At 45.1% G+C, this 22,129-nt stretch overlaps 1 protein-coding gene across 1 annotated transcript in view; it reads right to left on the bottom strand.

Moving 5' to 3' along the window:
• Positions 1-22,129, bottom strand: part of LOC118214420 (FERM and PDZ domain-containing protein 4-like) — an 89,024-nt gene that overhangs the window by 6,724 nt on the left and 60,171 nt on the right. The window contains 10 exon segments of the mRNA XM_035394344.1: positions 724-813; positions 3,325-3,451; positions 4,235-4,371; positions 4,864-4,983; positions 5,947-6,078; positions 7,151-7,258; positions 8,222-8,326; positions 10,304-10,349; positions 11,900-12,002; positions 14,358-14,518. Coding sequence (XP_035250235.1) covers positions 724-813; positions 3,325-3,451; positions 4,235-4,371; positions 4,864-4,983; positions 5,947-6,078; positions 7,151-7,258; positions 8,222-8,326; positions 10,304-10,349; positions 11,900-12,002; positions 14,358-14,518 — 1,129 coding nt within the window.

Here is a 22,129-nt window from a genome sequence, read left to right as displayed (position 1 = left end):
AGAGGGTGTCTGTGTGAGAGAGAGGGTTTGAGAGAGAGAAGAGATAGAAAGAAGAAAAGAAGATAAAGAAAAAGGAGAGCAAAGAGAATGCAAGAGCAAAAGAAAGAGAAGAGAAAGGAATAGAGAAAGATAGAGCAGAAACCAAGAGACAAAGACAAATAAGAAAAAGAGGGGAGAGAGAGTCAAATTCTCTCTCAGCTGCTGTCTGAATCGTATTTTCGATCAATATTCCAGTATTACAGTGGCTAGAGACAAATCACAATCAATTCAGGGGTTAATGGTTTCAGAATCTGACGTGTGACGGGGCTCGTTCAGCGAAAAGCGTATTAAAAAAATGACACCGCTGACAGCTTCGACTTTTTTTTCCATCACGTGGTACATGGACCGGGTGAAATGAAAGACACGAGGGAACAATGACATCATTTCCTGCCCCCCCCCCCAATCTGAAGCACCGTCATTCACATTTCAGTGGAAGGCACAGTAACTGTGTGTGGTGTAAAACCTTCAAGGAAGGAGTCAGCGGTTGGGTTGTGGTTGGGTTGCGGTTGAGTTATGGTTGGGTTTCAGTTGAGTTGTGGTGGGGTTGCGGTTGGGTTATGGTTGGGTTGTGGTTGGGTTGCGGTTGTGGTTGCGTTGCGGTTGGGTTGCGGTTGGGTGGGGTTGTGGTTGGGTTGCGGTTGGGTTGTGGTTGGGTTGTGGTTTAAAGAGCGATGTGTATTTTACCAGCAGCGTTGATTTGAACACCTTCCCGCCGTACAGCCTCAGCTCGCTGAGGTACTTCAGGTAGTGCACCTTCGCCTGTAAAGCTGTTAACTGTGGGAAAACAAACAGAAGAAAAACAATGCAGCACAGGTGAATGCGATTACAGTTACAAAACACGATGCATGTTGTATCACTGCTTAAAATCATATATGGGTTTTGTACAGAAGTAATCTTTGAGACATAATTAATATTTAGTGCACTCTCACTGTAAAACCAGTGCTAAATCTTTATTCAGTACAGCTAATTAAAGATTAATTTGACAGTCAACCTTAAATTCCCTGCATTCTTCTCAGCTATTAGCCCTTTTAAGAAACTACTGTAAGTCATATGTCGTGGTCCATGACTCGTGGACTTGAGTTGAGGAGGCATTACACAGACAGTTTATACACTGTAGACCAGGCTGCCCAACCCTATTCCTGGAGATCTACCATCCTGTAGGTTTTTACTCCAACCCTAACAAAGCACACCTCATTCAACAGCCAGAGCAGGGCTGCCCAATCCTGTTCCTGAAAATCTACCATCCTGTAGGTTTTCATTCCAACGCGAACAAAGCAACACCTCATTCAACAGCTAGAGATCTTCTTGAGCTGCTAATTAATAGAGTCAGGCGTGCCACATTCGGGTCGAAATGAAAACCTACAGGGTGGTAGATCTGCAGGAACAGGGCCGGGCAGCCCTGCTGGAGACAGATCAACGCTGCCTGCCTGTCACAGCTTACTGTCCCAGAAACCCAACACCGAAAACGTACAGTAAAGTGATTTCAGAAAGAGGCACGTGGACCGTGGCATTCACACACTCGCTGAACACATGGTGACCGTGACAACGGCGTGACACCTGGGAGAAAAACATCACTTCACACTGAGTTGTCCAGAGTTTTGTGAAACTACAAAGGGCAGCTCTAAGCTATGACGTCGCTAGCTGAAGTAGGACCGATTTACAAATCAAAAAAGACGATCATACACAACAGGCCAAGACCACACACTGTGTGACTCCCCTGGGAGGGAGATCTGGAGACGGTTCCGGGTTTTCACCACGATCTGCCAGATGGAGAGAGAGAGAGAGAGAGAGAAGTGCGCATCCACACGGACACGAAAAACAAAATTCACAAAAATCTTCCCCCTTTCCCCCCTCATGGGTTCTGGGCAAAGCTGTTCTGCTGGCTGTCCCTTTGCTTCCGACAGACAGACTCACTCAGTCGTAGTGTGTGTGTGCTCCCGGTCTCAGCCCCGTTTTGGTGGGGAGGAGCACACCTGTAAGCACCTGGTCGATTGGTTAACACAGCCCAGGAGCGTGTGCGCACTCCACCAGCAGATGTAGCAGAGGCTATTCGGACTCTCTGCACCCACCGCACCCACCAGTGCAGAATTAAGGGACAAGTACACACACCACAAGACTTCAGGAACACTTTCCGTTGGCTCATTCTCCAAAAATACGGGCAGCAATCCCAACCGTGACAAATCCAAAAGCCTGCCGATACCGTCCATGACAGGGAAAATTCTGTGCTGTGTAATTACTAATTGCCCGGGTAGGTGGATTATATCCCAGCGTGAACCAGGCCCAGCGTGGATTCTGGATGAAGCTCAGTTCTCCACCGTTCCTGGATCAAGCTCCAACGCTCACCTGCCAACTGTCTGTGCTTTGAGGAACAGAACTAAAGACCACCAGCGAAGCTTCAGAGAGCTCAGGACATGTACACTCACATCTCCCAGCAAAACCACTGCCAGAAAAATCAAAGCCAGCTGCGGTGACACTACTGTGAATGCTAGCTCAATCCAGTGCAGTCTGGCTGTCCTCTACTGTGAATGCTAGCTCAAACCAGCGCAGTCTGGCTGTGCTCTACTGTGAATGCTAGCTCAATCCAGCACAGTCTGGCTGTGCTCTACTGTGAATTCGAGCTCAATCCAGTGCAGTCTGGCTGTCCTCTACTGTGAATGCTAGCTCAATCCAGTGCAGTCTGGCTGTCCTCTACTGTGAATTCGAGCTCAATCCAGTGCAGTCTGGCTGTGCTCTACTGTGAATGCTAGCTCAATCCAGTGCAGTCTGGCTGTCCTCTACTGTGAATGCTAGCTCAATCCAGTGCAGTCTGGCTGTCCTCTACTGTGAATGCTAGCTCAATCCAGTGCAGTCTGGCTGTCCAGCTAAAGAGAACTTCAACAACAGCAGCTGTCCCTGCAAGTCCTTTGCGTCAATGTGTACCAGAACACTGGACATTAGAATGTGTGATTTATTTATTTCATGCAGAAATACTGTAGGTACGTACATAAATACTTACTTTAGAATGTCTCATTTCGCTTCTTGTTATTTCCCACAAGGGGGCAGTTGTGTCACAGATATAAAGAGCATTCACACAGGCTGAGAGGTAACATGGTAAATCCTGTATTGCCAAAGCATTACAGAAAGCTGAAAGATCAACACGCACACCCCACCCTCTTCGCACACAAAAACAAATATGAGTGTGTGAGCGTGCGTGCGTGCGTGCATGTATGTGCTTGTGTTTGCGCTTGTGTGTGTGCTGAAAGACAGAGAGAGAGAGAGAGAGAGAGAGAAAGAAAATGCACGTACCTTCTTGCCTGGGGGCACGAGGTTCTGGTTTGTTTTCAGAATGTGGGTCAGGGCTTTCTTTATGTTCTTTTCCTTCATGCTGGACAGCACAGCCGGGGGCAGAAAGAGTGCCAGACCCCACTCCTTCCTGTGGAGCAAACCCCGCCCACCCCCACAGTTACTGACCAATCCTGTGGAGTAAAACCCCGCCCACCCCACAGCTACTGACCAATCCTGTGGGGTAAAACCCCGCCCACCCCACAGTTACTGACCAATCCTGTGGAGTTAAACCCCGCCCACCCCACAGTTACTGACCAATCCTGTGGAGTAAAACCCCGCCCACCCCACAGTTACTGACCAATCCTGTGGAGTAAAACCACGCCCACCCCACAGTTATTGACCAATCCTGTGGAATAAAACCCTGCCCACCCCACAGTTACTGACCAATCCTGGGGAGTAAAACCCCGCCCACCCCACAGTTACTGACCAATCCTGTGGGGTAAAACCCCGCCCACCCCACAGTTACTGACCAATCCTGGGGAGTAAACCCCGCCCACCCCACAGTTACTGACCAATCCTGTGGGGTAAAACCCCACCCACCCCACAGTTACTGACTTGGGCCTCGGGAAAAGGGTTTTAAGGGCCAGGAAGTGTAGTTTGTGGGTGCCGCCATGTTGTACAAATTGAAGCCAGAGACTGCGCAGTAGGGACATGAAGTCAGGTCGTCCACCAAGTGCGAGAGATATAGTGACTCGGTAGTGATGCAAACTGTCCCTGATTTGCCCATAAAATATTACCATCTTGTCCACATAGCACAATAACTTAACAAATTGGCATATGGGGAGACATTAGACAAAGAAAAAATACCCATTGACCCATTTTTGGGTTTGGAGACTGAGGTGGTTTGTGGGGCGGACAGAGGTGGGCTTACTCCATGTACTTGAGGGACACCTTGTGCGTCTGCTTCGTTGTGACAGTCAGGATGTACATCTGCAGGGCGGCCAGTCGGAGAGCCATGTCGTACTTCAGCTCCGAGCCGAAGCGCTCCAGCACCACATCGTTACAGCTCTGCGGGGGGAGGGGGGCAGGTGCAGAGAGGGGGCGAAGGGGGGGGTCAGTTTACACCCCTCGGGCTGGCGTCATCAACATTGGTGTGAGACAGATTTTGGCTTTATTGACATCGGTGTTTGTGTTGCACTTTTCTGAGTGCACAAAACAAACAAGAGCGGACAGTTGAGTCTACAGGTCTACAGGTTAGTTGCTGTAGAAGATTCAGTCTTTAAAAAAAACAGTAATGGGTGGAGCTGTTAGGTGCAGCCAATCATTGGCTTGTGTGAACCAATAAAAAAACTGTTCTCAAAAGAGAGCATAACACTGTGGAGTCACTGATAACACCATGGCTCCACTTATTTTGGGGGAGTTCATAAAACTGTCATCGCCAGGTATTGATACACCATTCACACAACTATAACACGCTAGTTTAGAGCAATTGAAAAGATGTAAAGGCCAGTTTTTTGTGCGACTAAAACCGACCCGTCTTCCTTGCGAACCCGGCCGTACCTGCACATAGAGGTATTCAAAAGCAACGACGTCTCGCCTGAGCAGGTCGATGGGGTCCTTCGGAACGAAGCTCATGCGGAAGAAGCACTTCATTTTGTGTGACCCAGGTCTCTGCGTCACCTGCGCAAGGGAAAGCACTGTGAGGATTAACTGTGCTGCGCAGGCAAACACCAAGTAAACACAGGCGCTTTATATAATATAGCATGTTATAAATGTCAAACTGAAAGATGGGCTCAATTCTGAAAAAAGAATAAAACACAGTTTATGTTCTCTTCTCATGATATTGATTAAAAATAAAGAAAATTTATGTATACGAGAATAAACAAACATATATATATATGTATATATATATATATATATACTAAAACAACATGATAATAATCTTTATTGTTGTCCCTTATATTCTTATTCTTAAATGTAATGCCAGCATTCAACACTGATGCCATGAATATAGAAGAAAAATTAAGAAGATTCATAAAATAAATGAATTACTACAAGCATAAACCTTGCCAAAAGAAAGATTATCACCCACAATGCCGCAGCGGTGTGGACACCTTTACCCTTTGACCTTTCACACACTCATTACAGGCTGCTGAATCCTGTCAGGCTGGCTTTACTGTTCACGCAGAATCGCAGAGACAGATTCAGCCGCTTCATCAATGCAGCACACGACCTCATCTCCCTCATCGCCGTGCCGACACGAGCATCACAGACACACAACCCACCTGCTTCTCCCACCAGCTGAAACAGTGCTGATTACCTGCTGGAGGGAAAGCATTTCTGCCAAAGACCGCGCTGGCTGAGTAAACATGTTTTGACAGGGAGGACTGTGAGGGTTTTGTTAAGGTGACAGGAAACTGGCTTAGGCTGTGAGTTCTGAAGGCAGTTAGCTAACACCTCATCAGATATATATTTAAACACAGTTATCCCATGTTCTGTTAGAGATCTGAAAACAGTCAGCCTGTGTTCTGTTAGAGACCTGAACCCAGTCAGCCTGTGTCCTGTCAGAGATCTGGAAGAGGTCATGTGATCGCAGTCAGCCTGTGTTCTGTCAGAGATCTGGAAGGGGTCATGTGATCTCACCTGAGAGAGCATCTCCTGCTCGTGGAGCAGCAGCAGTTTGCTGGCTGATCCCTCGGTGCGCTGTTCCAGCAGCAGGGAGAAGTGCTCGATGCACTTGATGGACAGCTTCTCTTGCAGGGTCAAAATGACGTCCTTTTTTTTTACACAGAGCGGTGTGTTAGCACAAGACACTCGGTCCCCTTCCCACAAACCACAAGCACTGTAACACCACTTCCCATAACCATTACATGACCATTACATGCACGCATTACATTACTGCCATTTAGCAAAACCACTTATCCAGAGAAACTTACACAATGTTTATCATTTTCACATAGTATCCATTTGTACAGCTGGATATATACTGAACCAATTCAGGTTAGGCACCTTGCCCAAGAGGATAATGGCAGTGTCCTACTTGGGAATCGCATCTGAGACCTGTTACAAGCCCAGTTCCTTACCCACTGTACCACACTGTCACCCCACAGCATTTAATCTGTGCTTTTGACGCACAGGTTGTGTTAAAAATGTGTCAGTCCAAATTCACTGACACTGTAAAAGAGGGCAGTGGTTCATTGGTCAGGCAGCTGTGTCAATATCCTTGAGGCTTAACAGGCTCTTATGTCTGCGGCCCTATCACTGCGCAAGTTACATAACAGCAAATGTCGCCAGCTTCATAAACAAATCATTTTCTGAAGAATTAAATGCGTTAAGAAGCCCCGGATGTGAAGATTGGCCCCTAAATAAATAATCTGCTGTGTGTGCAGCGGTGTTTGTTTACGTTAAAGTGTTCCCAGCTCTCCAAATATCGCTGAACAAAGTGATCGAGCCGCTTTATTATTTTTATGCGGCTTTAAACTCACTAAATAGCCCTAAAGGAGAGCAGGGCATTTTGTTAGCAAATATTTTCATAACCGTGAGAATTCCGTGCTGCTGAGCCTCCCAGGGTCCTGGCCCACCACAATCTCTCCAGGCTCACCCTAATCAAGCTGCAGTCAGCCTAACTTTGAGTCACACACATCGGTGCCCACCCGATCAATCAGCTGATCAGAGCAGCGACGCCATTTCCCTGTATGGGGGGCAGCAGTCGCCTCGAGGGCTCTTTGGGGAAGGGGGAGCGAACACGGATGAATCGGGCGCTGGGGAGGGAACACCGAATACGAAATCCACCCCCCCCCCCCACCCCCCACACCCCCACGGCCTTCGCACGGACTACCAGACTCACCTTGATGGAGGTGCTGCTGTCGAAACGAAACGACTTGGTCTGCCCGTTCTCCAGGTACACCTTCAGTACATTTGGCATGAAAAGGAGTGAGTTGTCCTTTACGGTTTCCTGGAAGAATAACAGTGTTTCAGTGCACTTATGAAAAGGAACGAGATTAATGCCTTTTAGCTACTGCAAGCACAACAATGATATTGTACCATCTGATGCACAAATAAAAAACATACATGCACCCTAATATGAAGAGAAGAAACATGCGCATATATTCAACTTTTAGATATATATATATATATATATGTATTGCATGATGAATTAATGCAGTGAATGTTGAAAATTAGAGGTAGAAAATGATCAGTCTCACATATGGAATTCATATATTTCACAAAAAATATTTACACAAGTCTAAATCTTGTTTTACAATTGCAGATTTTCCTATATAGCCGAAAAAGTTGGCAAAAGCAGGACATTTTCCACTCTACTGAAACAGACAGCTGCATTAAAACACACAATGAACTTGCGAAAACAAAGACATTAAAATGCCCGTCTGCTTTGATTCCAGTGTGAAGCCTCGGACAAAGACTAATCTCAAACAAAGGGTTTCACGAGACAGGGATAATTTAGAGTCAAGATCTGTCACTTCACATATTGCTTAAAAGCTGAGGGAACAGTCGACCATATAATTCAATAACTACTGGCATAAAGAGGTCTTCAACCTACTGGGTTGTGGCATGCATACTCAAAAAACACTTCTATCGCTATGCAAAATACCACTCAGTTCAATAAAATTCAATTATATGATCGTGACATGGGTGCTCAAACTCGCTTCTATAAAAACGCAAGCTATCATTTCAGTTCGCCGGATTGAATTAAATGCATACTTCGGAATGCCTCACAGCAAAACTTTTTTTTGATTGATTTACTTGTTGTATTTTTTCTGTGACATGAATGGCAATGGAGTCTTTCGATGTTCACACAAGGACATCTGGTCTTCACAGAAATAAAGAGTTTTCTCGGAAATGCTAAATATGCTAAATATATATCAGATAAAGGATATTGTGATTTTTTTCTACTTACTGGAACCTGACCGTTAATAGTGACCTCTTCAGCGAAGCGTACTTTGACCGGGTTCGACTTTAGCTTGGCTTTCTTCGCGGCGCTGATGAAAGCAGACTTCGGAGACTGAAAGGAACACAGAGAACCAATCAGCAAGCCCGCCTTCGTCGTCGTAAAATCTCAATTAAAATCATTTTCCAGGAAGTGGAGGGGAAAAAAAAAGCTTTGAAGTGAAAATACACAAGTATTACAATGTTTTTTTTTTTCTTGTTTTTTGGAATAAGCACTTTTAGACATGTCCATGTGGTTCTTGAGAATTGACTATATAAATGAAAAAGCTAATTTTGATTTCACTGTGATTTTAACTTGCTTCAGTATAGGATCACATTAGATATATCCATCCTGGCACATTACTGATAGCTGTAGTCTGCCATGGGGAGAGAGCTACATGACTTAAATGCTAAACTTAGCTTCATTCTGCAAAGTTCCCCTAACATTTATCAGTTTAGCCTGTTCTGAGTGTCCATTTGCTGTTTTGGTGGGGTTGTGTGTTTGAATTTGGTCCTTCATGCGTAATGAAGGCATATTTTCTCATCAGTTAGTAGACATCCATTCAGCTTGCGGATTTACTGCATTTTAAGTCTTGCCTCGGTGAATTTCCCACAAACAGCAGTGAATTTGCAGCCAATCAAAACAGCCAATCAGAGTTATCCAATCAGGGTTCAGTAGAGGCCAACCCTGATTGGCCACAAATATTCACAGACGCCCGAAAATGGGGCCAGACAGCCAGTGCATTACAATCTGTGCCAAAAAATAACCCACTGCAGGAGAGTTAAGAGTTTTATAAGATTATATATGTTCTGCACATTCTGGTATGACAGCAACTCTAGGAGCCCTGAAAGTCTAAAAGCCTGACAGCAATGTTATAATAAAATGTATGTTTTGCTTTGCCGCTTCGCAATCTTCAGTTAAAAGCATTACGGAAATGTTCTGGCTAGTTTAGTTTCATTTATCACAAAACACAACATCGTTTGTCTCAATTTCCCCGCAACAAATGAAAACCAATTACAAAGAATTCTCCTTGGCATTTTTAAGACTTGTGTACAATATTAAATATTGGAAAAAGAAATTCATTTCTAAAAAAAATGAAATAAAGAAAGAAAGAACAGGCCTGTGGTGAAACTATTGCTGCTCACACAAACCTGTCATAAATGTTTTTCCATATTTAATATCTAATGTCACAGTTTCTAAGCGTGTGGGTGGGTTCCCACTTCCAAAAAGTTCAGTTTCTTTTCATTGCACCAAAGTCAGGAGGATCTTCTCTTTGTGGGTCCGCGATTTGCATCCAGCATATGAATGAGAGTGAGGAGACCCTCACTGGTGGGGTTAATAGCCAATCATATTGTGTCAGTACGGCACTGTCTGATAAATGGGACCAATTATCAGGTTGCTCAGTCTGCATCTTATTGGCCTCTGGGGTTCAGTTCTGAGCAGGAGGGGGCTAATCTCATTGGTCAGCGAAGGTAATGAAGGAAGAGCCAGACAAACTCCAGCAGCATCGTGCGCCCAAGACGCTGAAAACATTACAGCAAATACACGCTACAAATTAACGCTAATTTGAAGACCTAACGTGAACAAAAACTATACTTCTATTGTGAAAATAATTAATTTACTACTTGTTTTCTTATCTGGTCGTTACCTTAAGTGATTAGTGCACGCAGGAAGGATTCTTTTGAATGGCGTAATGCGAGAGCACAAGTCAATATAATGTAGGCTTGGACTTCTAGGATTTCACTACAGCAGGAGTAAAACACAATAAAAAAAAAGACTGTCTTTGTGAATAATGACCTAGCGTTGCACTGCCTACTGTCTCCTAACGCTGGCTGCGGAGCTGAAGATAAGGGTACAAGCAGAGGGGGCAAACAGAGGTTTCATCCAGCGTGGAAATACTAGCAGAAATCGGTATGCACTGAAGAAGCCAGAGGAGAAGAGTAATGTACTTTTAGATCTCTTTGAAATGGATTGAGCGTAGAGTCAGAAGCGCTAACACTTCCACAGAGGCTGCCTGTCTTTGTAAAAGATCAACGCAGGGCGAGTACTTACTGGGTAAGGCTGGACGACCGTCAACACGATGGATTCCTTGCAGCTTCTGCAGGAAAACGAAGACAGAAGCGAAAAACAAAACTAAACATTCCTGCTGCACTGACACATTTAAAACATTGAAGTTATACTGCACTCAATGAATATTTGTGTAGCACATTTTGAAAACTGCATCGTCTCATTACTCCATAATTCCTGGGGGGGGGGGGGGGGGGGACACATTTTCCAGAATGTTTAAAAACCCCCCAGTGTCGCTGGAGGAAACTGGCCTGGGAATAACAGCTGAGTAAAAAAAACCCAGAAAAATTGAGGATTAGAAATAAATAAAAGCACCAGACTGTATCAATATATCAGAACTCAGGAACTGAAGAAGCAATAAAACAGAGGCACGATTATGTCTGGTGTAGCACAGTTATTAATACTGTACGATTAGAATGTTCTTACATTCTGTGAGGCGTTGACTTCAACGAGGCAGACGCCGTTTTCCAATAATCACATATTTAACGATTTAGACACGATATACGATATGATATAGATCGTTTAGATGTATGACGCTGAGTTTTCAAAGTGGACAGATGCATCAAAGCTAAGTGCTGTGAGAGAGATTGCTCCATAATCTGCATCGACGTGAGTTCTCAGTGTCTATGAAGGGAGGCATGGCCCATTACTGATGTCGGACAAAAGGGGTCCTCTTTTGGCCGTTTGAGTACACTGGCGGCCATTGTCCGATTTGATTTGACCACCGGCAAAAAAAAAAACGGCGTTTTTGTCCAAAAGCTGGGGCAATGGACATGTGCCCCGTCATCCGTGTGAAAATACATCACTGGCCGGGGGGGGGGGGGGGGGGGGGTGTTGAAACGGTCAGGGACAAATCTGAAAAATCACTGGCCGCTGGTGAGAGTGAGCCAATAGTGTATCGATCTAGGGGAAGCTCCTGTCTGTGTGCATTGGCTGCTGGAAAATCTAAATATTGCATCAGTACACTTAAAATCTAATGAGTTTGTAAGTGTTAGTTTAAGATGGAAAAAAAAAAAAAACCACTGCAAGAACACTTATTCATGCACGCGCTCACAAGCACACAGACATACAAACACACACACACACACACTTGTGCACACGCATGCCCGCACTCACATTTTTAACACCTCATCCACAGATGTGCTGCAGTGATTATGAAACTCTGGATGGTCTATTGCCTGAAAAATGAATTCCCTACTGTGCTGTAGTTCTATAGTGATCAGTCGTTTGGATCGTTTGGCCTGCCTGTGTGACGTCAAGCAAACATTTCTACTCAACAGTTCGGCTCAAAAAATATACCATCGATAGTCTTTTGTTAGCACATGCCTCCAAAAGCAATTACCTCCAAAAAGGGACATATTTATATAATTAAATCTCCAGGAATCATTGTCGGCTAATTAGGACATTATTATCGCTGTTCCACATGACCAGGTACTGTAGGGCCTAGGCGTGGGTTACCTGACCAGGTGAGGGCACAGCTGGGGTATATGACCAGGTAGGGTGTATGTGTGGGTCACCTGACCAGGTGAGCACACGGCAGGTGCATATGACCAGGTACTGCAGGGCGTATGTGTGGGTTACCTGACCAGGTCTATGACCCGTTCTCGGGGTGCCGTACTGACGGGCTCGTCATTGATCATGATGATCTGGTCTCCTGGGATGAGCTTTCCCTCTGATGGACCCCCTGCACACAGCACAAAACAGCACAGTCTCCATCTGCCTGACAGGCAATAACACAAAAACAGCACAGTCTCTATCTGCCTGACAGGCAATAGCACAAAACAGCACAGTCTCTATCTGCCTGACAGGCAATAACACAAACACAGCACAGTCTCCGTCTGCCTGACAGGCAATAACACAAAAACAGCACAGTCTCCATCTGCCTGACAGGCAATAACACAAAAACAGCACAGTCTCCATCTGCCTGACAGGCAATAGCACAAAAACAGCACAGTCTCCATCTGCCTGACAGGCAAGAACACAAAAACAGCACAGTCTCCATCTGCCTGACAGGCAATAACACAAACACAGCACAGTCTCCGTCTGCCTGACAGGGAATAACACAAAAACAGCACAGTCTCTATCTGCCTGACAGGCAATAACACAAAAACAGCACAGTCGCCATCTGCCTGACAGGCAATAACACAAAAACAGCACAGTCTCCATCTACCTGACAGGCAATAACACAAAAACAGCACAGTCTCTATCTGCCTGACAGGCAATAGCACAAAAACAGCACAGTCTCCATCTGCCTGACAGGCAATAGCACAAAAACAGCACAGTCTCCATCTGCCTGACAGGCAATAACACAAAAACAGCACAGTCTCCATCTGCCTGACAAACAATAACACAAAAACAGCACAGTCTCCATCTGCCTGACAGGCAATAACACAAACACAGCACAGTCTCCATTTGCCTGACAGGCAATAACACTGACAACAAGCCTACAACCGTAAATAAACCTTTACTGCTTTTTCATAGCAGTTTCAGGAGTCCAAACCTCACTGTGCACAAATCTACTGGATAGAAAAATAGTCTTTGGGGGATATCTGGAAATATCTTGGAATAGTGAACAGTGTAAATCAAATTTCAGCACAAATGCACGCAGTTTAATGAGTGATTAATTAATGAAATTCTGAATTTCAACAATGCTGAATGACCCTCCTGTCGAAAATTTGAAAAAAAAAAACAAAAACACATATGGCCAACCCGCATAGTAACATTCTCATTCTGGAGACTGGTGCGAACAACACCTCTCGGAGATGAAGGTGGAAAAACCGCGGACGCTGGAGAGAGAACGAGGCACACATTCTCTCCACATTAAAGGTGTGAATATTGAGGGGGTGTCTGAATGTACTGTAAGTACCATGAAAGCGATGAAAAGCGATGATTAGGCTGAACCTCGGAACCGGCACGTCTGCAAGTCAAAACTCCGGTAAGAAAATCCAATAACACAAGATGCACGGCAGCTGAACCCTTTTTAAAGGAGCTCTTATAAAAGAGTACCGCAAAGCATCGGCACCTTTTTGGCTCGTTCGCGTTTTTTGGTGACGTTCGAAAACAACACCAAAATAAACCAGAAAGATCTGCTGGGATTGTAAGATAATTGGCACACGGGTTACTGCGGCACAGAAGTTAACTGGCGCAGAAGTTACCGTGACTGCACTACACTGTACCAAAATCTGGTGCATAATAATGTCATGCAAATCCTCCGTGATGTTTAGCCGCCCAGAGGTAAACAGGGGAGCGGCAACTTCTTCATCAAGCATAACAGAAGAAGGGATGTGAGAATCCGATGCTTCATTTTAAAATTCAGCAAATTCTGCCTTGCCGTATCTGTTACAGAATGTGTCTTAGAATTGGCTGATTCAACCCAGTATCGACTTTTGTTGGGCTTCTTTCTCACAAAGCATTTCTCTGGTGATCTACGGTGCTAAAAAAAAAAAAGCTTTAAAATAAATTAATTACTTTCAAAAAAATCTAATTTAGTGTCGTATTAAAACTAAAAACTGTTATTATTCACACATTTGGCAGTAATGTAATGACTTAGCTGGCCATCTTTATTCAAAATACTTTTATATATACTTGATATATACTGGCCTTAAACTGAATATATCTCCTGATATAACTAAATCATAATAATTCTAAGACACAGAAACAGGCATAGTCAGATTTTAACTGAAGTCCAGGCTCAGTGTGATCATTAAAAATCCCACAGCAACTAATTGAAAAAAAAACTCCCAATCTGGTGCCACAACACACCTAATCATCCTTCAGTTTAATTGCCTGAATAAATCAATCTCACTCAGCCTGGTGCAAGAGGGTCTTAATTAAATGTTACGTTTTTAAAACGAGCGAGAGAGAAGGCTTCCTGGTGGGGCATACGGGCCACGTAGTCCCTTAAAACACTTCACAAAGAGCGAGGGGGTCAAACACTCACAGACGAGCCGGGATAATTGGCAGAGCCCAGACGTCCCTGCAGGAGCGCAGAGAACGCGGGACGGGCGCCGCACAGGCTGCCCGGTGGCGCACACGTTACCTGGCGTGACTGAGCGCACCAGCACCGGCTTCTCGCTCCCCGCCACGAAGCCGAAGCCGAGGACCGGGTCCCGTCTCATGTCCACCGAGCGGGGAGCGGGCGGGACGAATGGGCCGCCATCCGGGCCGACCTCCTCCAGCGAGCCGCCCTGGGACACGTGGCTGTGGGAGAGGGTGAAGGGAGAGCGCTTAACGAAGCCAGCGCGACAGTGGAGTTACTACTGCAGGGAGTTTCATCGTATTTTCGTTCGGTATGACCCCGATGTGGCTCGAAGTATTACGCTTTGGGAGTGAAAGAGAGAGCACAGGATGAAGAGGGAGAGCACAGGATAAAGAGAGAGAGAGAGAGAGCACAGGATGAAGAGAGAGCACAGGATGAGGAGAGAGAGCACAGGATGACGAGGGAGAGCACAGAATAGAGAGAGAGAGAGCACAGGATGAAGAGAGAGCACAGGATGAAGAGAGAGCACAGGATGAAGAGAGAGCACAGGATGAAGAGAGAGAGCACAGGATGAAGAGAGAGCACAGGATGAAGAGAGAGAGCACAGGATGAAGAGAGAGCACAGGATGAAGAGAGAGAGCACAGGATGAGGAGAGAGAGCACAGGATGAAGAGAGAGCACAGGATGAGGAGAGAGCACAGGATGAAGAGAGAGCACAGGATGAAGAGAGAGCACAGGATGAGGAGAGAGAGCACAGGATGAAGAGAGAGCACAGGATGAGGAGAGAGCACAGGATGAAGAGAGAGCACAGGATGAAGAGAGAGCACAGGATGAAGAGAGAGAGCACAGGATGAGGAGAGAGAGCACAGGATGAAGAGAGAGCACAGGATGAAGAGAGAGAGCACAGGATGAAGAGAGAGCACAGGATGAAGAGAGGGAGCACAGGATGAGGAGAGAGAGCACAGGATGAAGAGAGAGCACAGGATGAGGAGAGAGCACAGGATGAAGAGAGAGCACAGGATCGCCCGTGAACGCCGCAGCCTTAACTAGGCCAGTACGACAGTAAAGTTACTCCAGGAGGTTTTAGCGTATTTTAATTCAGTATGACCCGTTACAGCTTCGGGAGTATTATGCTTCGGGAGCGACATTTCCAACACAGTAGGGTGTGTCTGGGGTAAATAGCAGCTAGAAGTTTTAGCATTACTTCTGTACTTTTGTACGTAATAGTATAGTATAGTATTTATTTATTTATGATCCCCATTAGCAATACACAGTGTGCAGCTAATCTTCCTGGGGTCCGAACACTAGTACTAGTACTAGTATAGTATAGTACAGTGTAGTGTGGTGTAGTATAGTACAGTACAGTACATTATACAGTATAGTATAGTATGGTATAGGATAATACAGTATAGTGTAGTGTAGTATAGTACGGAATAGTATAGTATAGTATAGCATAGTATAGTATAATATAATATAGTATATCCTCACTATGCTCAGTTTTGAATATTAGGGTCTAAAGTCCTCTGATAGGGGGAAGCTAAGCCCTGATGCTCTGATTCTCTCAGCACCCTCCAATCAGAAATGAGAGCACTGATTCAAATATAGTGTCTGAAAAGAACCTCTCAATCAAACGATTTCTTTCCGAATTTTTTTCCTCACATAATTATTATTTTAAAAATTATTATTCTCTCAGCAGCAGATTATTATTTTTTTCCCGTCCTGGTTTTGGCGGCTAATTAAAGCGATGGGCCGGGGAAGGCAGTATGTAACTCATCTCTCCTGACGCACGTTCGACCTCGCAAAAAAAAAAGCTGAGGTCACTGCAAGAAAACGCAGGGCTTGGCAGGGTTGCCAGATTTGGGGGGGGAAAGTAATTTAACCCTGAAATGTTGGGGATTTAAAAATAAAAAATCATAGGAGACATTTTATAGTAAAAGTGTCTTAGGAGTTGACAACAGATAGGGGGGGGGATTTTGCAAGGTATACAAATCTGTATGGGTGTCATTTGATGATAGGGGGGTGGGTTTGATGATGGGGGGATTTATTCAAATAAGTGCCAACATTGGGCTCTGTGAGGGAACCATTTCTTCCACAGTTTCAAAGGCCGCTACGTTTTAACCATGAACAGCTCTCAGAGGCCAGGAGGCAAATACATCGTCATTCACACCAAAGCAAACAAAACAATAAGCCTTGGGCGTCCATTTTCAGAAGCGCGAGAGAGCAGCCACAGGATGCGATGCGTTCGGACGAGTGCTCACATCGCTCGTCCAGCACGATTAGGGATGACCGGAGGTCGGCTCCGACGTAAAAATCGATCACGCTCGATCCGCCGGTCACCTCTCGCCTCCATTTTGGCTCAAACCCCGACGATGACACAACGGGTCGCGTGCAGCGGAAAAAAACACATGACCCTGTATAACCAGGAAGTGAGCTGGCTTTCTGGCTTTCAGCTTTGGACCACCTGTTAAAGATGGGTCACCATCCAAATGACCAATGACATTAGAGCACTGCATCCCAACCACCCCCGCTCCCCCCCCCCCCCCGCTCCCCCCCACACGTCAACATCACTGGCTCTCAGTCAGAACAATTAGCCATTAATGGCTCAGAGTAATTTCGATTAGCTCAGCTCTTAGCAGACACCCCATTCGTCTAATACGCTAACGCTAATACAACAGGAGCTGGACCGGTGAAGGTTCACCCCACTGCCCTCTGCATGGCCGCAGTGAAAAAGAGCTGATTAGCTCATCAAGCTGAAGGCTAAAGTTCTCAATGAAGGCATCCACAATCTATGCAGCTCTAGGTCTAGGGCAAGGGACCTTTAACTCAGATCCGGGAGGGCTGCTGTGTCTGAGGGTTTTTTATGCGTTTCTGCACTTAAGGGCTTAATTTAAGTCATTGATTGGCTAAAAAGGCCGCACACCCTGTTTCCAAGGCCTAAATTGGCTGCTGATTTGAAAGGAAACCACAGAAACCAGCAGAGACTGCGGTGCCCCAGGACTGGAGGTTGAGACCCCCTGGTCTAGGAAACGATGTCGGACACTCGCAGATGGACTGTAACATACCCTTCAAAGAAGAGATTCCTTCACTTCACACACAAAAAAGCCTCCTCTAACCCTCTGTTAGGAACGTGTTTGATCCTCAAGAGTCATGTGATATCACGAAGCTGGACAGGGAGAGCTGTCGTCACGGCTACCGCTCCCTTCCACATTTGATCCTTAAGGGAGTGAGGCAGTGCCCTGAAGAGATAGAGTTCCTAAAATTCTCCAGTCAGGTCATTTGGCAGCACAAACGCTTCTCGTTCGGAGCAACTTTAAATATATCACACACAAATACAATACGCATAGTATGTACAAATCTCAAATAAATACAGTGCCAAAAAATAAAAATAATAATAATAAATTAGCACAGAAGTATTATTCAGCGGACATGCTTGCATGAATGGTGATCTGTGAAGGAGGCACCGCATGGACTATTTGTACTATTCAGTGTGTGAGAATAGCCATGTAATTAGGTGTGAAAAGGAAGAAACTCTGGATAGTTGGGGGAGATGCAGGGAAGTTTAGTGAGCATTGAGCGAACAGGCTGAGGAGGGGCGAATGAGAGAGACGGCGGCCATATTGTGAGCAGGGAGTTCACTCCACTCCACTCCACTCCACTGCGGACACAGAGAAGAGAAAGCATACAACGTACAAAAAAGAAGAAGAAGAATGAGCGACAGGAAGGAAGGAACAAAGTAATTACAGATTAAAGATAGAACAGAGCGGAGATGTTAATGTAGCGGTGAGAAAGAAAACAGGCGTTAGCCACGGTACATGCATTTAACAAGCGGGATTCTAGTTACCATGGAGCACCGAGGTTTGCATCTCATTACCATGGAAACCAACGCCGAACCACTTTCTTTTTTAACTACACAGCGATTAGCCCAACGTCAAAAGTAAGCTAAAAGTAAATAAGGATTCACAAGTGTTAATCAGGTCTTATCGGCGTTATCTGTAAATGCAATTCAGGATTTTCACAAATGCACATAACAAATTAAAATCATAAACTTTTCTCACTGTTAGTTTCACTTCACAATTTGCATTGATTATGCTACCGGGGTCTCAAAACTACGGGAAATCCTTAGTTCCTTAGTTCCAGTCCAAGTGTTTGCCAAGGACACTGGTCCAATTGCTGGACCAATCACAAGATAGAATCTCTTGAGGCAACAGGAGAAATCACATGTTAATTCTGCATGAAACTGTGGACAAGAGACAGTGCTAACTGCACATTAGTACCCCAGGAAAAAAATTGGCAAAAATTGAGAGAGAGCATCAACGTAATAGATAGCCACTTAGTAGGTCTACAGTTAGCTACAATCTGTGGTACAATCTTAATTCAAAATGGATGGTTGATAAATACAACACAACTTGAAGTTATGTTCTTGCTGTGTGCTACCGTGAATGCAAATTCATTATAAATACAATTTCCATCAATGTAATTTAAATAAATGCCATTATTGATTTAAATTAGATACTCAATTTATTTAAATTACTTTTTATGTTAAAAAAAAGTATTTAAATTAAGTGCAATGTTTCATTATTGGTCATTTTCAGTGTAATTACGAGCTGGAAAAACTTACATACACATACTTGCCGAATATTTAATCCCACATTGAATTCTTTAAATTTTCATTCTTGCCATTGCTGATCTGTGAATACGCTGTAATGCCTCTGTAATGGAGGTGCTTGGCCCTTTATATACAGTGCAGTGCGTAAGTATTTGGACAGTGACAGTTTTTTCAGCCTCATGATGGCCTGGCACTGACACTTTTTTGGTCCTCACGTTGAGAGACAACAGCAACAGACTCCAAATGCAAATGCCAGTCATAGAATCACCTCTAGACCTTTTGTTTGCTTTCTTGAATTCTTGTTAGCATGAACTAATGATGCAAAGACACACAGCTGGCATAGAAACAGCTGAGCAGCCAATTGTCCAATTACTTTTGCTCTCCTGAAATGGGTGCACTATGAATCAAAAGGGCTGTAATTCCAACAGAGATCATTTGATTGTGTACAAAAAAAGATGGCTTTAATTGCCAAGACTTGGCTTCCACAAATATAAAAAATGAAAATAATCAAGAGTAGCTCATGCCCACGGTTAATTAAAATCTTATTTCCCTGATACTTAAGTTTCAGAGCGAGGGTTCAAAGAGCATGTATGTGTTAAGTGTGCAATTTATTTAGTCTACTATAAATTTAGTCTCCTCTACTAATTTTTTTTCCTCTTGTTTCTGTTCAGAAATTGCTTTTACAAAAAGAAAGCTATGTAGAGACAAAAGAGAACTGCTAAATGTACCCAGAGAAATCCATCGATGACACAAGTGGTCGTTTATCTGCCCTAACCAGCTATTATAAAAGATAACAACAATGGTAGGAGATTCTAATGATTATGGTCACTTTAAATTGAAAGTAGAGTTTATACAATATGTACAATGAGTACAATATACTGTAAGCACATCAAACCTTCAGTACTTGGTGGTACTTATATTTTGCTATTTCATCTGGGCCGCAGATGGTTGTCCTTCAGGGTAAATACTGTAAAGACAGATGGACTAATTGTGGAGTTCACCACATTTTTTCAGTTTCCCGTGCACTTTCACGTGCACTTTCACGTGCACTCTCAAGTGCACTCTCACGTGCACTTTCACATGCACTCTCACGTGCACTCTCAAGTGCACCCTCACATGTACTTTCACGTGCACTTTCATGTGCACTTTCACATGCACTCTCACACGCACACTCAAGTGCACTTTCACATGCACTCTCACGTTGCCCTCTCACAAGCCTTTCCACCACCTAGTTCACATTGGCTGAAATAACAGGTTGTTCCTTATGGAGTCCCTCCCCCCCCCCAGAGTCTGAATGTACTCTCTCTGTGTTGTGTGGATTATTATTCCACCTCTCCTCCGTTACAGCGTGAGGGATATAACCGCAGAAGGGCATCGCGGTGAAGCCGCATTACTGCCGAGCGATCGGCCATGCGCTGGTGCTGCTGCGGCTGCAGAGAGCCGGGCTGGGCGGCGCATGCAGCGTGCTCGTCCCATCCCCTGCACGCTCACGTTCTGCACCCCCCTCTGATTAATCCGCCCGGGCGGCGTGGAGCTGCTCCGAACGAGGCCGGGGGGGGGGGGTGAGCGGCTGTCACGCCAGAGAATCTGAACAGATCGGGGATTAGATAACCCTGGCTGCTTGGCATGAGCCCGGGGGGGCTGGACTCCAGCGGACTGGAAAACGCTGATTACTGCTGTTCTGCTCCATCCCAGCGGCCACTCGAGCACAGCTGATAAGGTCCCACTGCTCTCTCTCTCTCCTCACTGCTCTCTCTCGCTCTCTCTGCTCACCGCTCCTCGCTGGCCTGGGAATCCCGGATTAACACTCACACCTGGCCACTGAAGCCACTCATCTCACCTCTGACCCAGGCACAGGTTTTATGGTCTGCCCCTCCGAACCGTCAGTGCACATGTCAGCTGTCCTCCACTCCACTGGTTATTTTCAGTGCTTAATTACTTCTGTGCCACTTCTAAGCATGTGCACCTCTTTCAGGCAGGGTGTCTTCAACGTCTTTGCTATACCACTATTTCTACCAATCGCTTTCAAATCCCATTCTATGGTGCTATCCCATGATTCTGCCAATCGCTGTCAAAGCCCTTCTATGGTGCTATCCCAGGATTCCCCCAATCTCTGTCAAAGCGCTTCTATGGTGCTTTCCCAGTTCCGCCAATCGCTGTCAAAGCCCTTCTATGGTGCTGTCCCAAGATTCTTCCAATCTCTGTCAAAGCCCTTCTATGGTGCTGTCCCAGGATACCGCCAATCTCTGTCAAAGCCATCAGTTCCATAGACATACTGAACAGAGGTTTTGGCAGTATGGCAGAATTAACTTTTTGGGTAACTTACAGTATGACAGTATCTAATCATATGGCCTTCCAGTCTGAAAACATGAAGGCCATATGAAGAAGTAGCAAGAAGTATTTTGTGTTCAGTGTCTACCCACATGACTTTTAATTTCAGAGGCAATAAGCATCAGTCCCCAGGGCTCTGGCATCCAACGCGCTTCCGTGACACTCGCCCTCTCACAGTTATTTCCCCAGAGTTTCTCTCTTCTGCATCGCAAACGTATTGACCGTACGATATTGCGCTGTTCGCACTCACGAAACGCACAGCGGACGTGTCGCCGTCAGACAGAGGACAGCCGTCAGCGTGAACCCAAAACGTAGTTAACACACAGCTAGCCCACGTCTCTCTAAGGACCATGGGAAGAGAGGTCTCCTCTCTCGTGGGCAGGCAGTGGGACTCTCGGAAGGAGCAGTTTCTTGAGTTGAATCAGAATGTGTTTATATTTCTTCAACGTGGAGAAACGTTCTGAAACAACAATGGGCTTCCTGGACCGCGCAGGAAACATGCACTCTTCTTCTTTGGTAGTGGCTACAAAACGTAGCGGCCATTTTGATTGCATAAATGGATAAAGCGATTTTTATGTGCTTTTTCACTTCGGTGCTAGAATTGCCAGATGTCCGGTTTTCGACTGGAATGTCCAATTTTGAAATTATTTGGTCATTGATTGTGTGAATTTTGTTGTGTGAAATGGAATAGTGTAAACATGTATGATGATGTATTGTCTGTTGCATATCCACACAACTTGTCAAATTTTGTATAATGTGTGACCGAAAATAAACTATATTCATTCATTCATTCATTATTTGTACAGGTCTGGTTTACGGTACCAACCAGACAATATAACGTCCGATCTGAGTAATTGATTGAAAAAATTACCATTAAGTTTGCGGCCCGTGATCC

The sequence above is a fragment of the Anguilla anguilla genome, chromosome 15 (assembly GCF_013347855.1).
Source record: "Anguilla anguilla isolate fAngAng1 chromosome 15, fAngAng1.pri, whole genome shotgun sequence".
NCBI lineage: Eukaryota > Metazoa > Chordata > Actinopteri > Anguilliformes > Anguillidae > Anguilla > Anguilla anguilla.
Note: the sequence above shows the minus strand (reverse complement) of the source record. Positions and strands in the feature narration are given on the sequence as shown.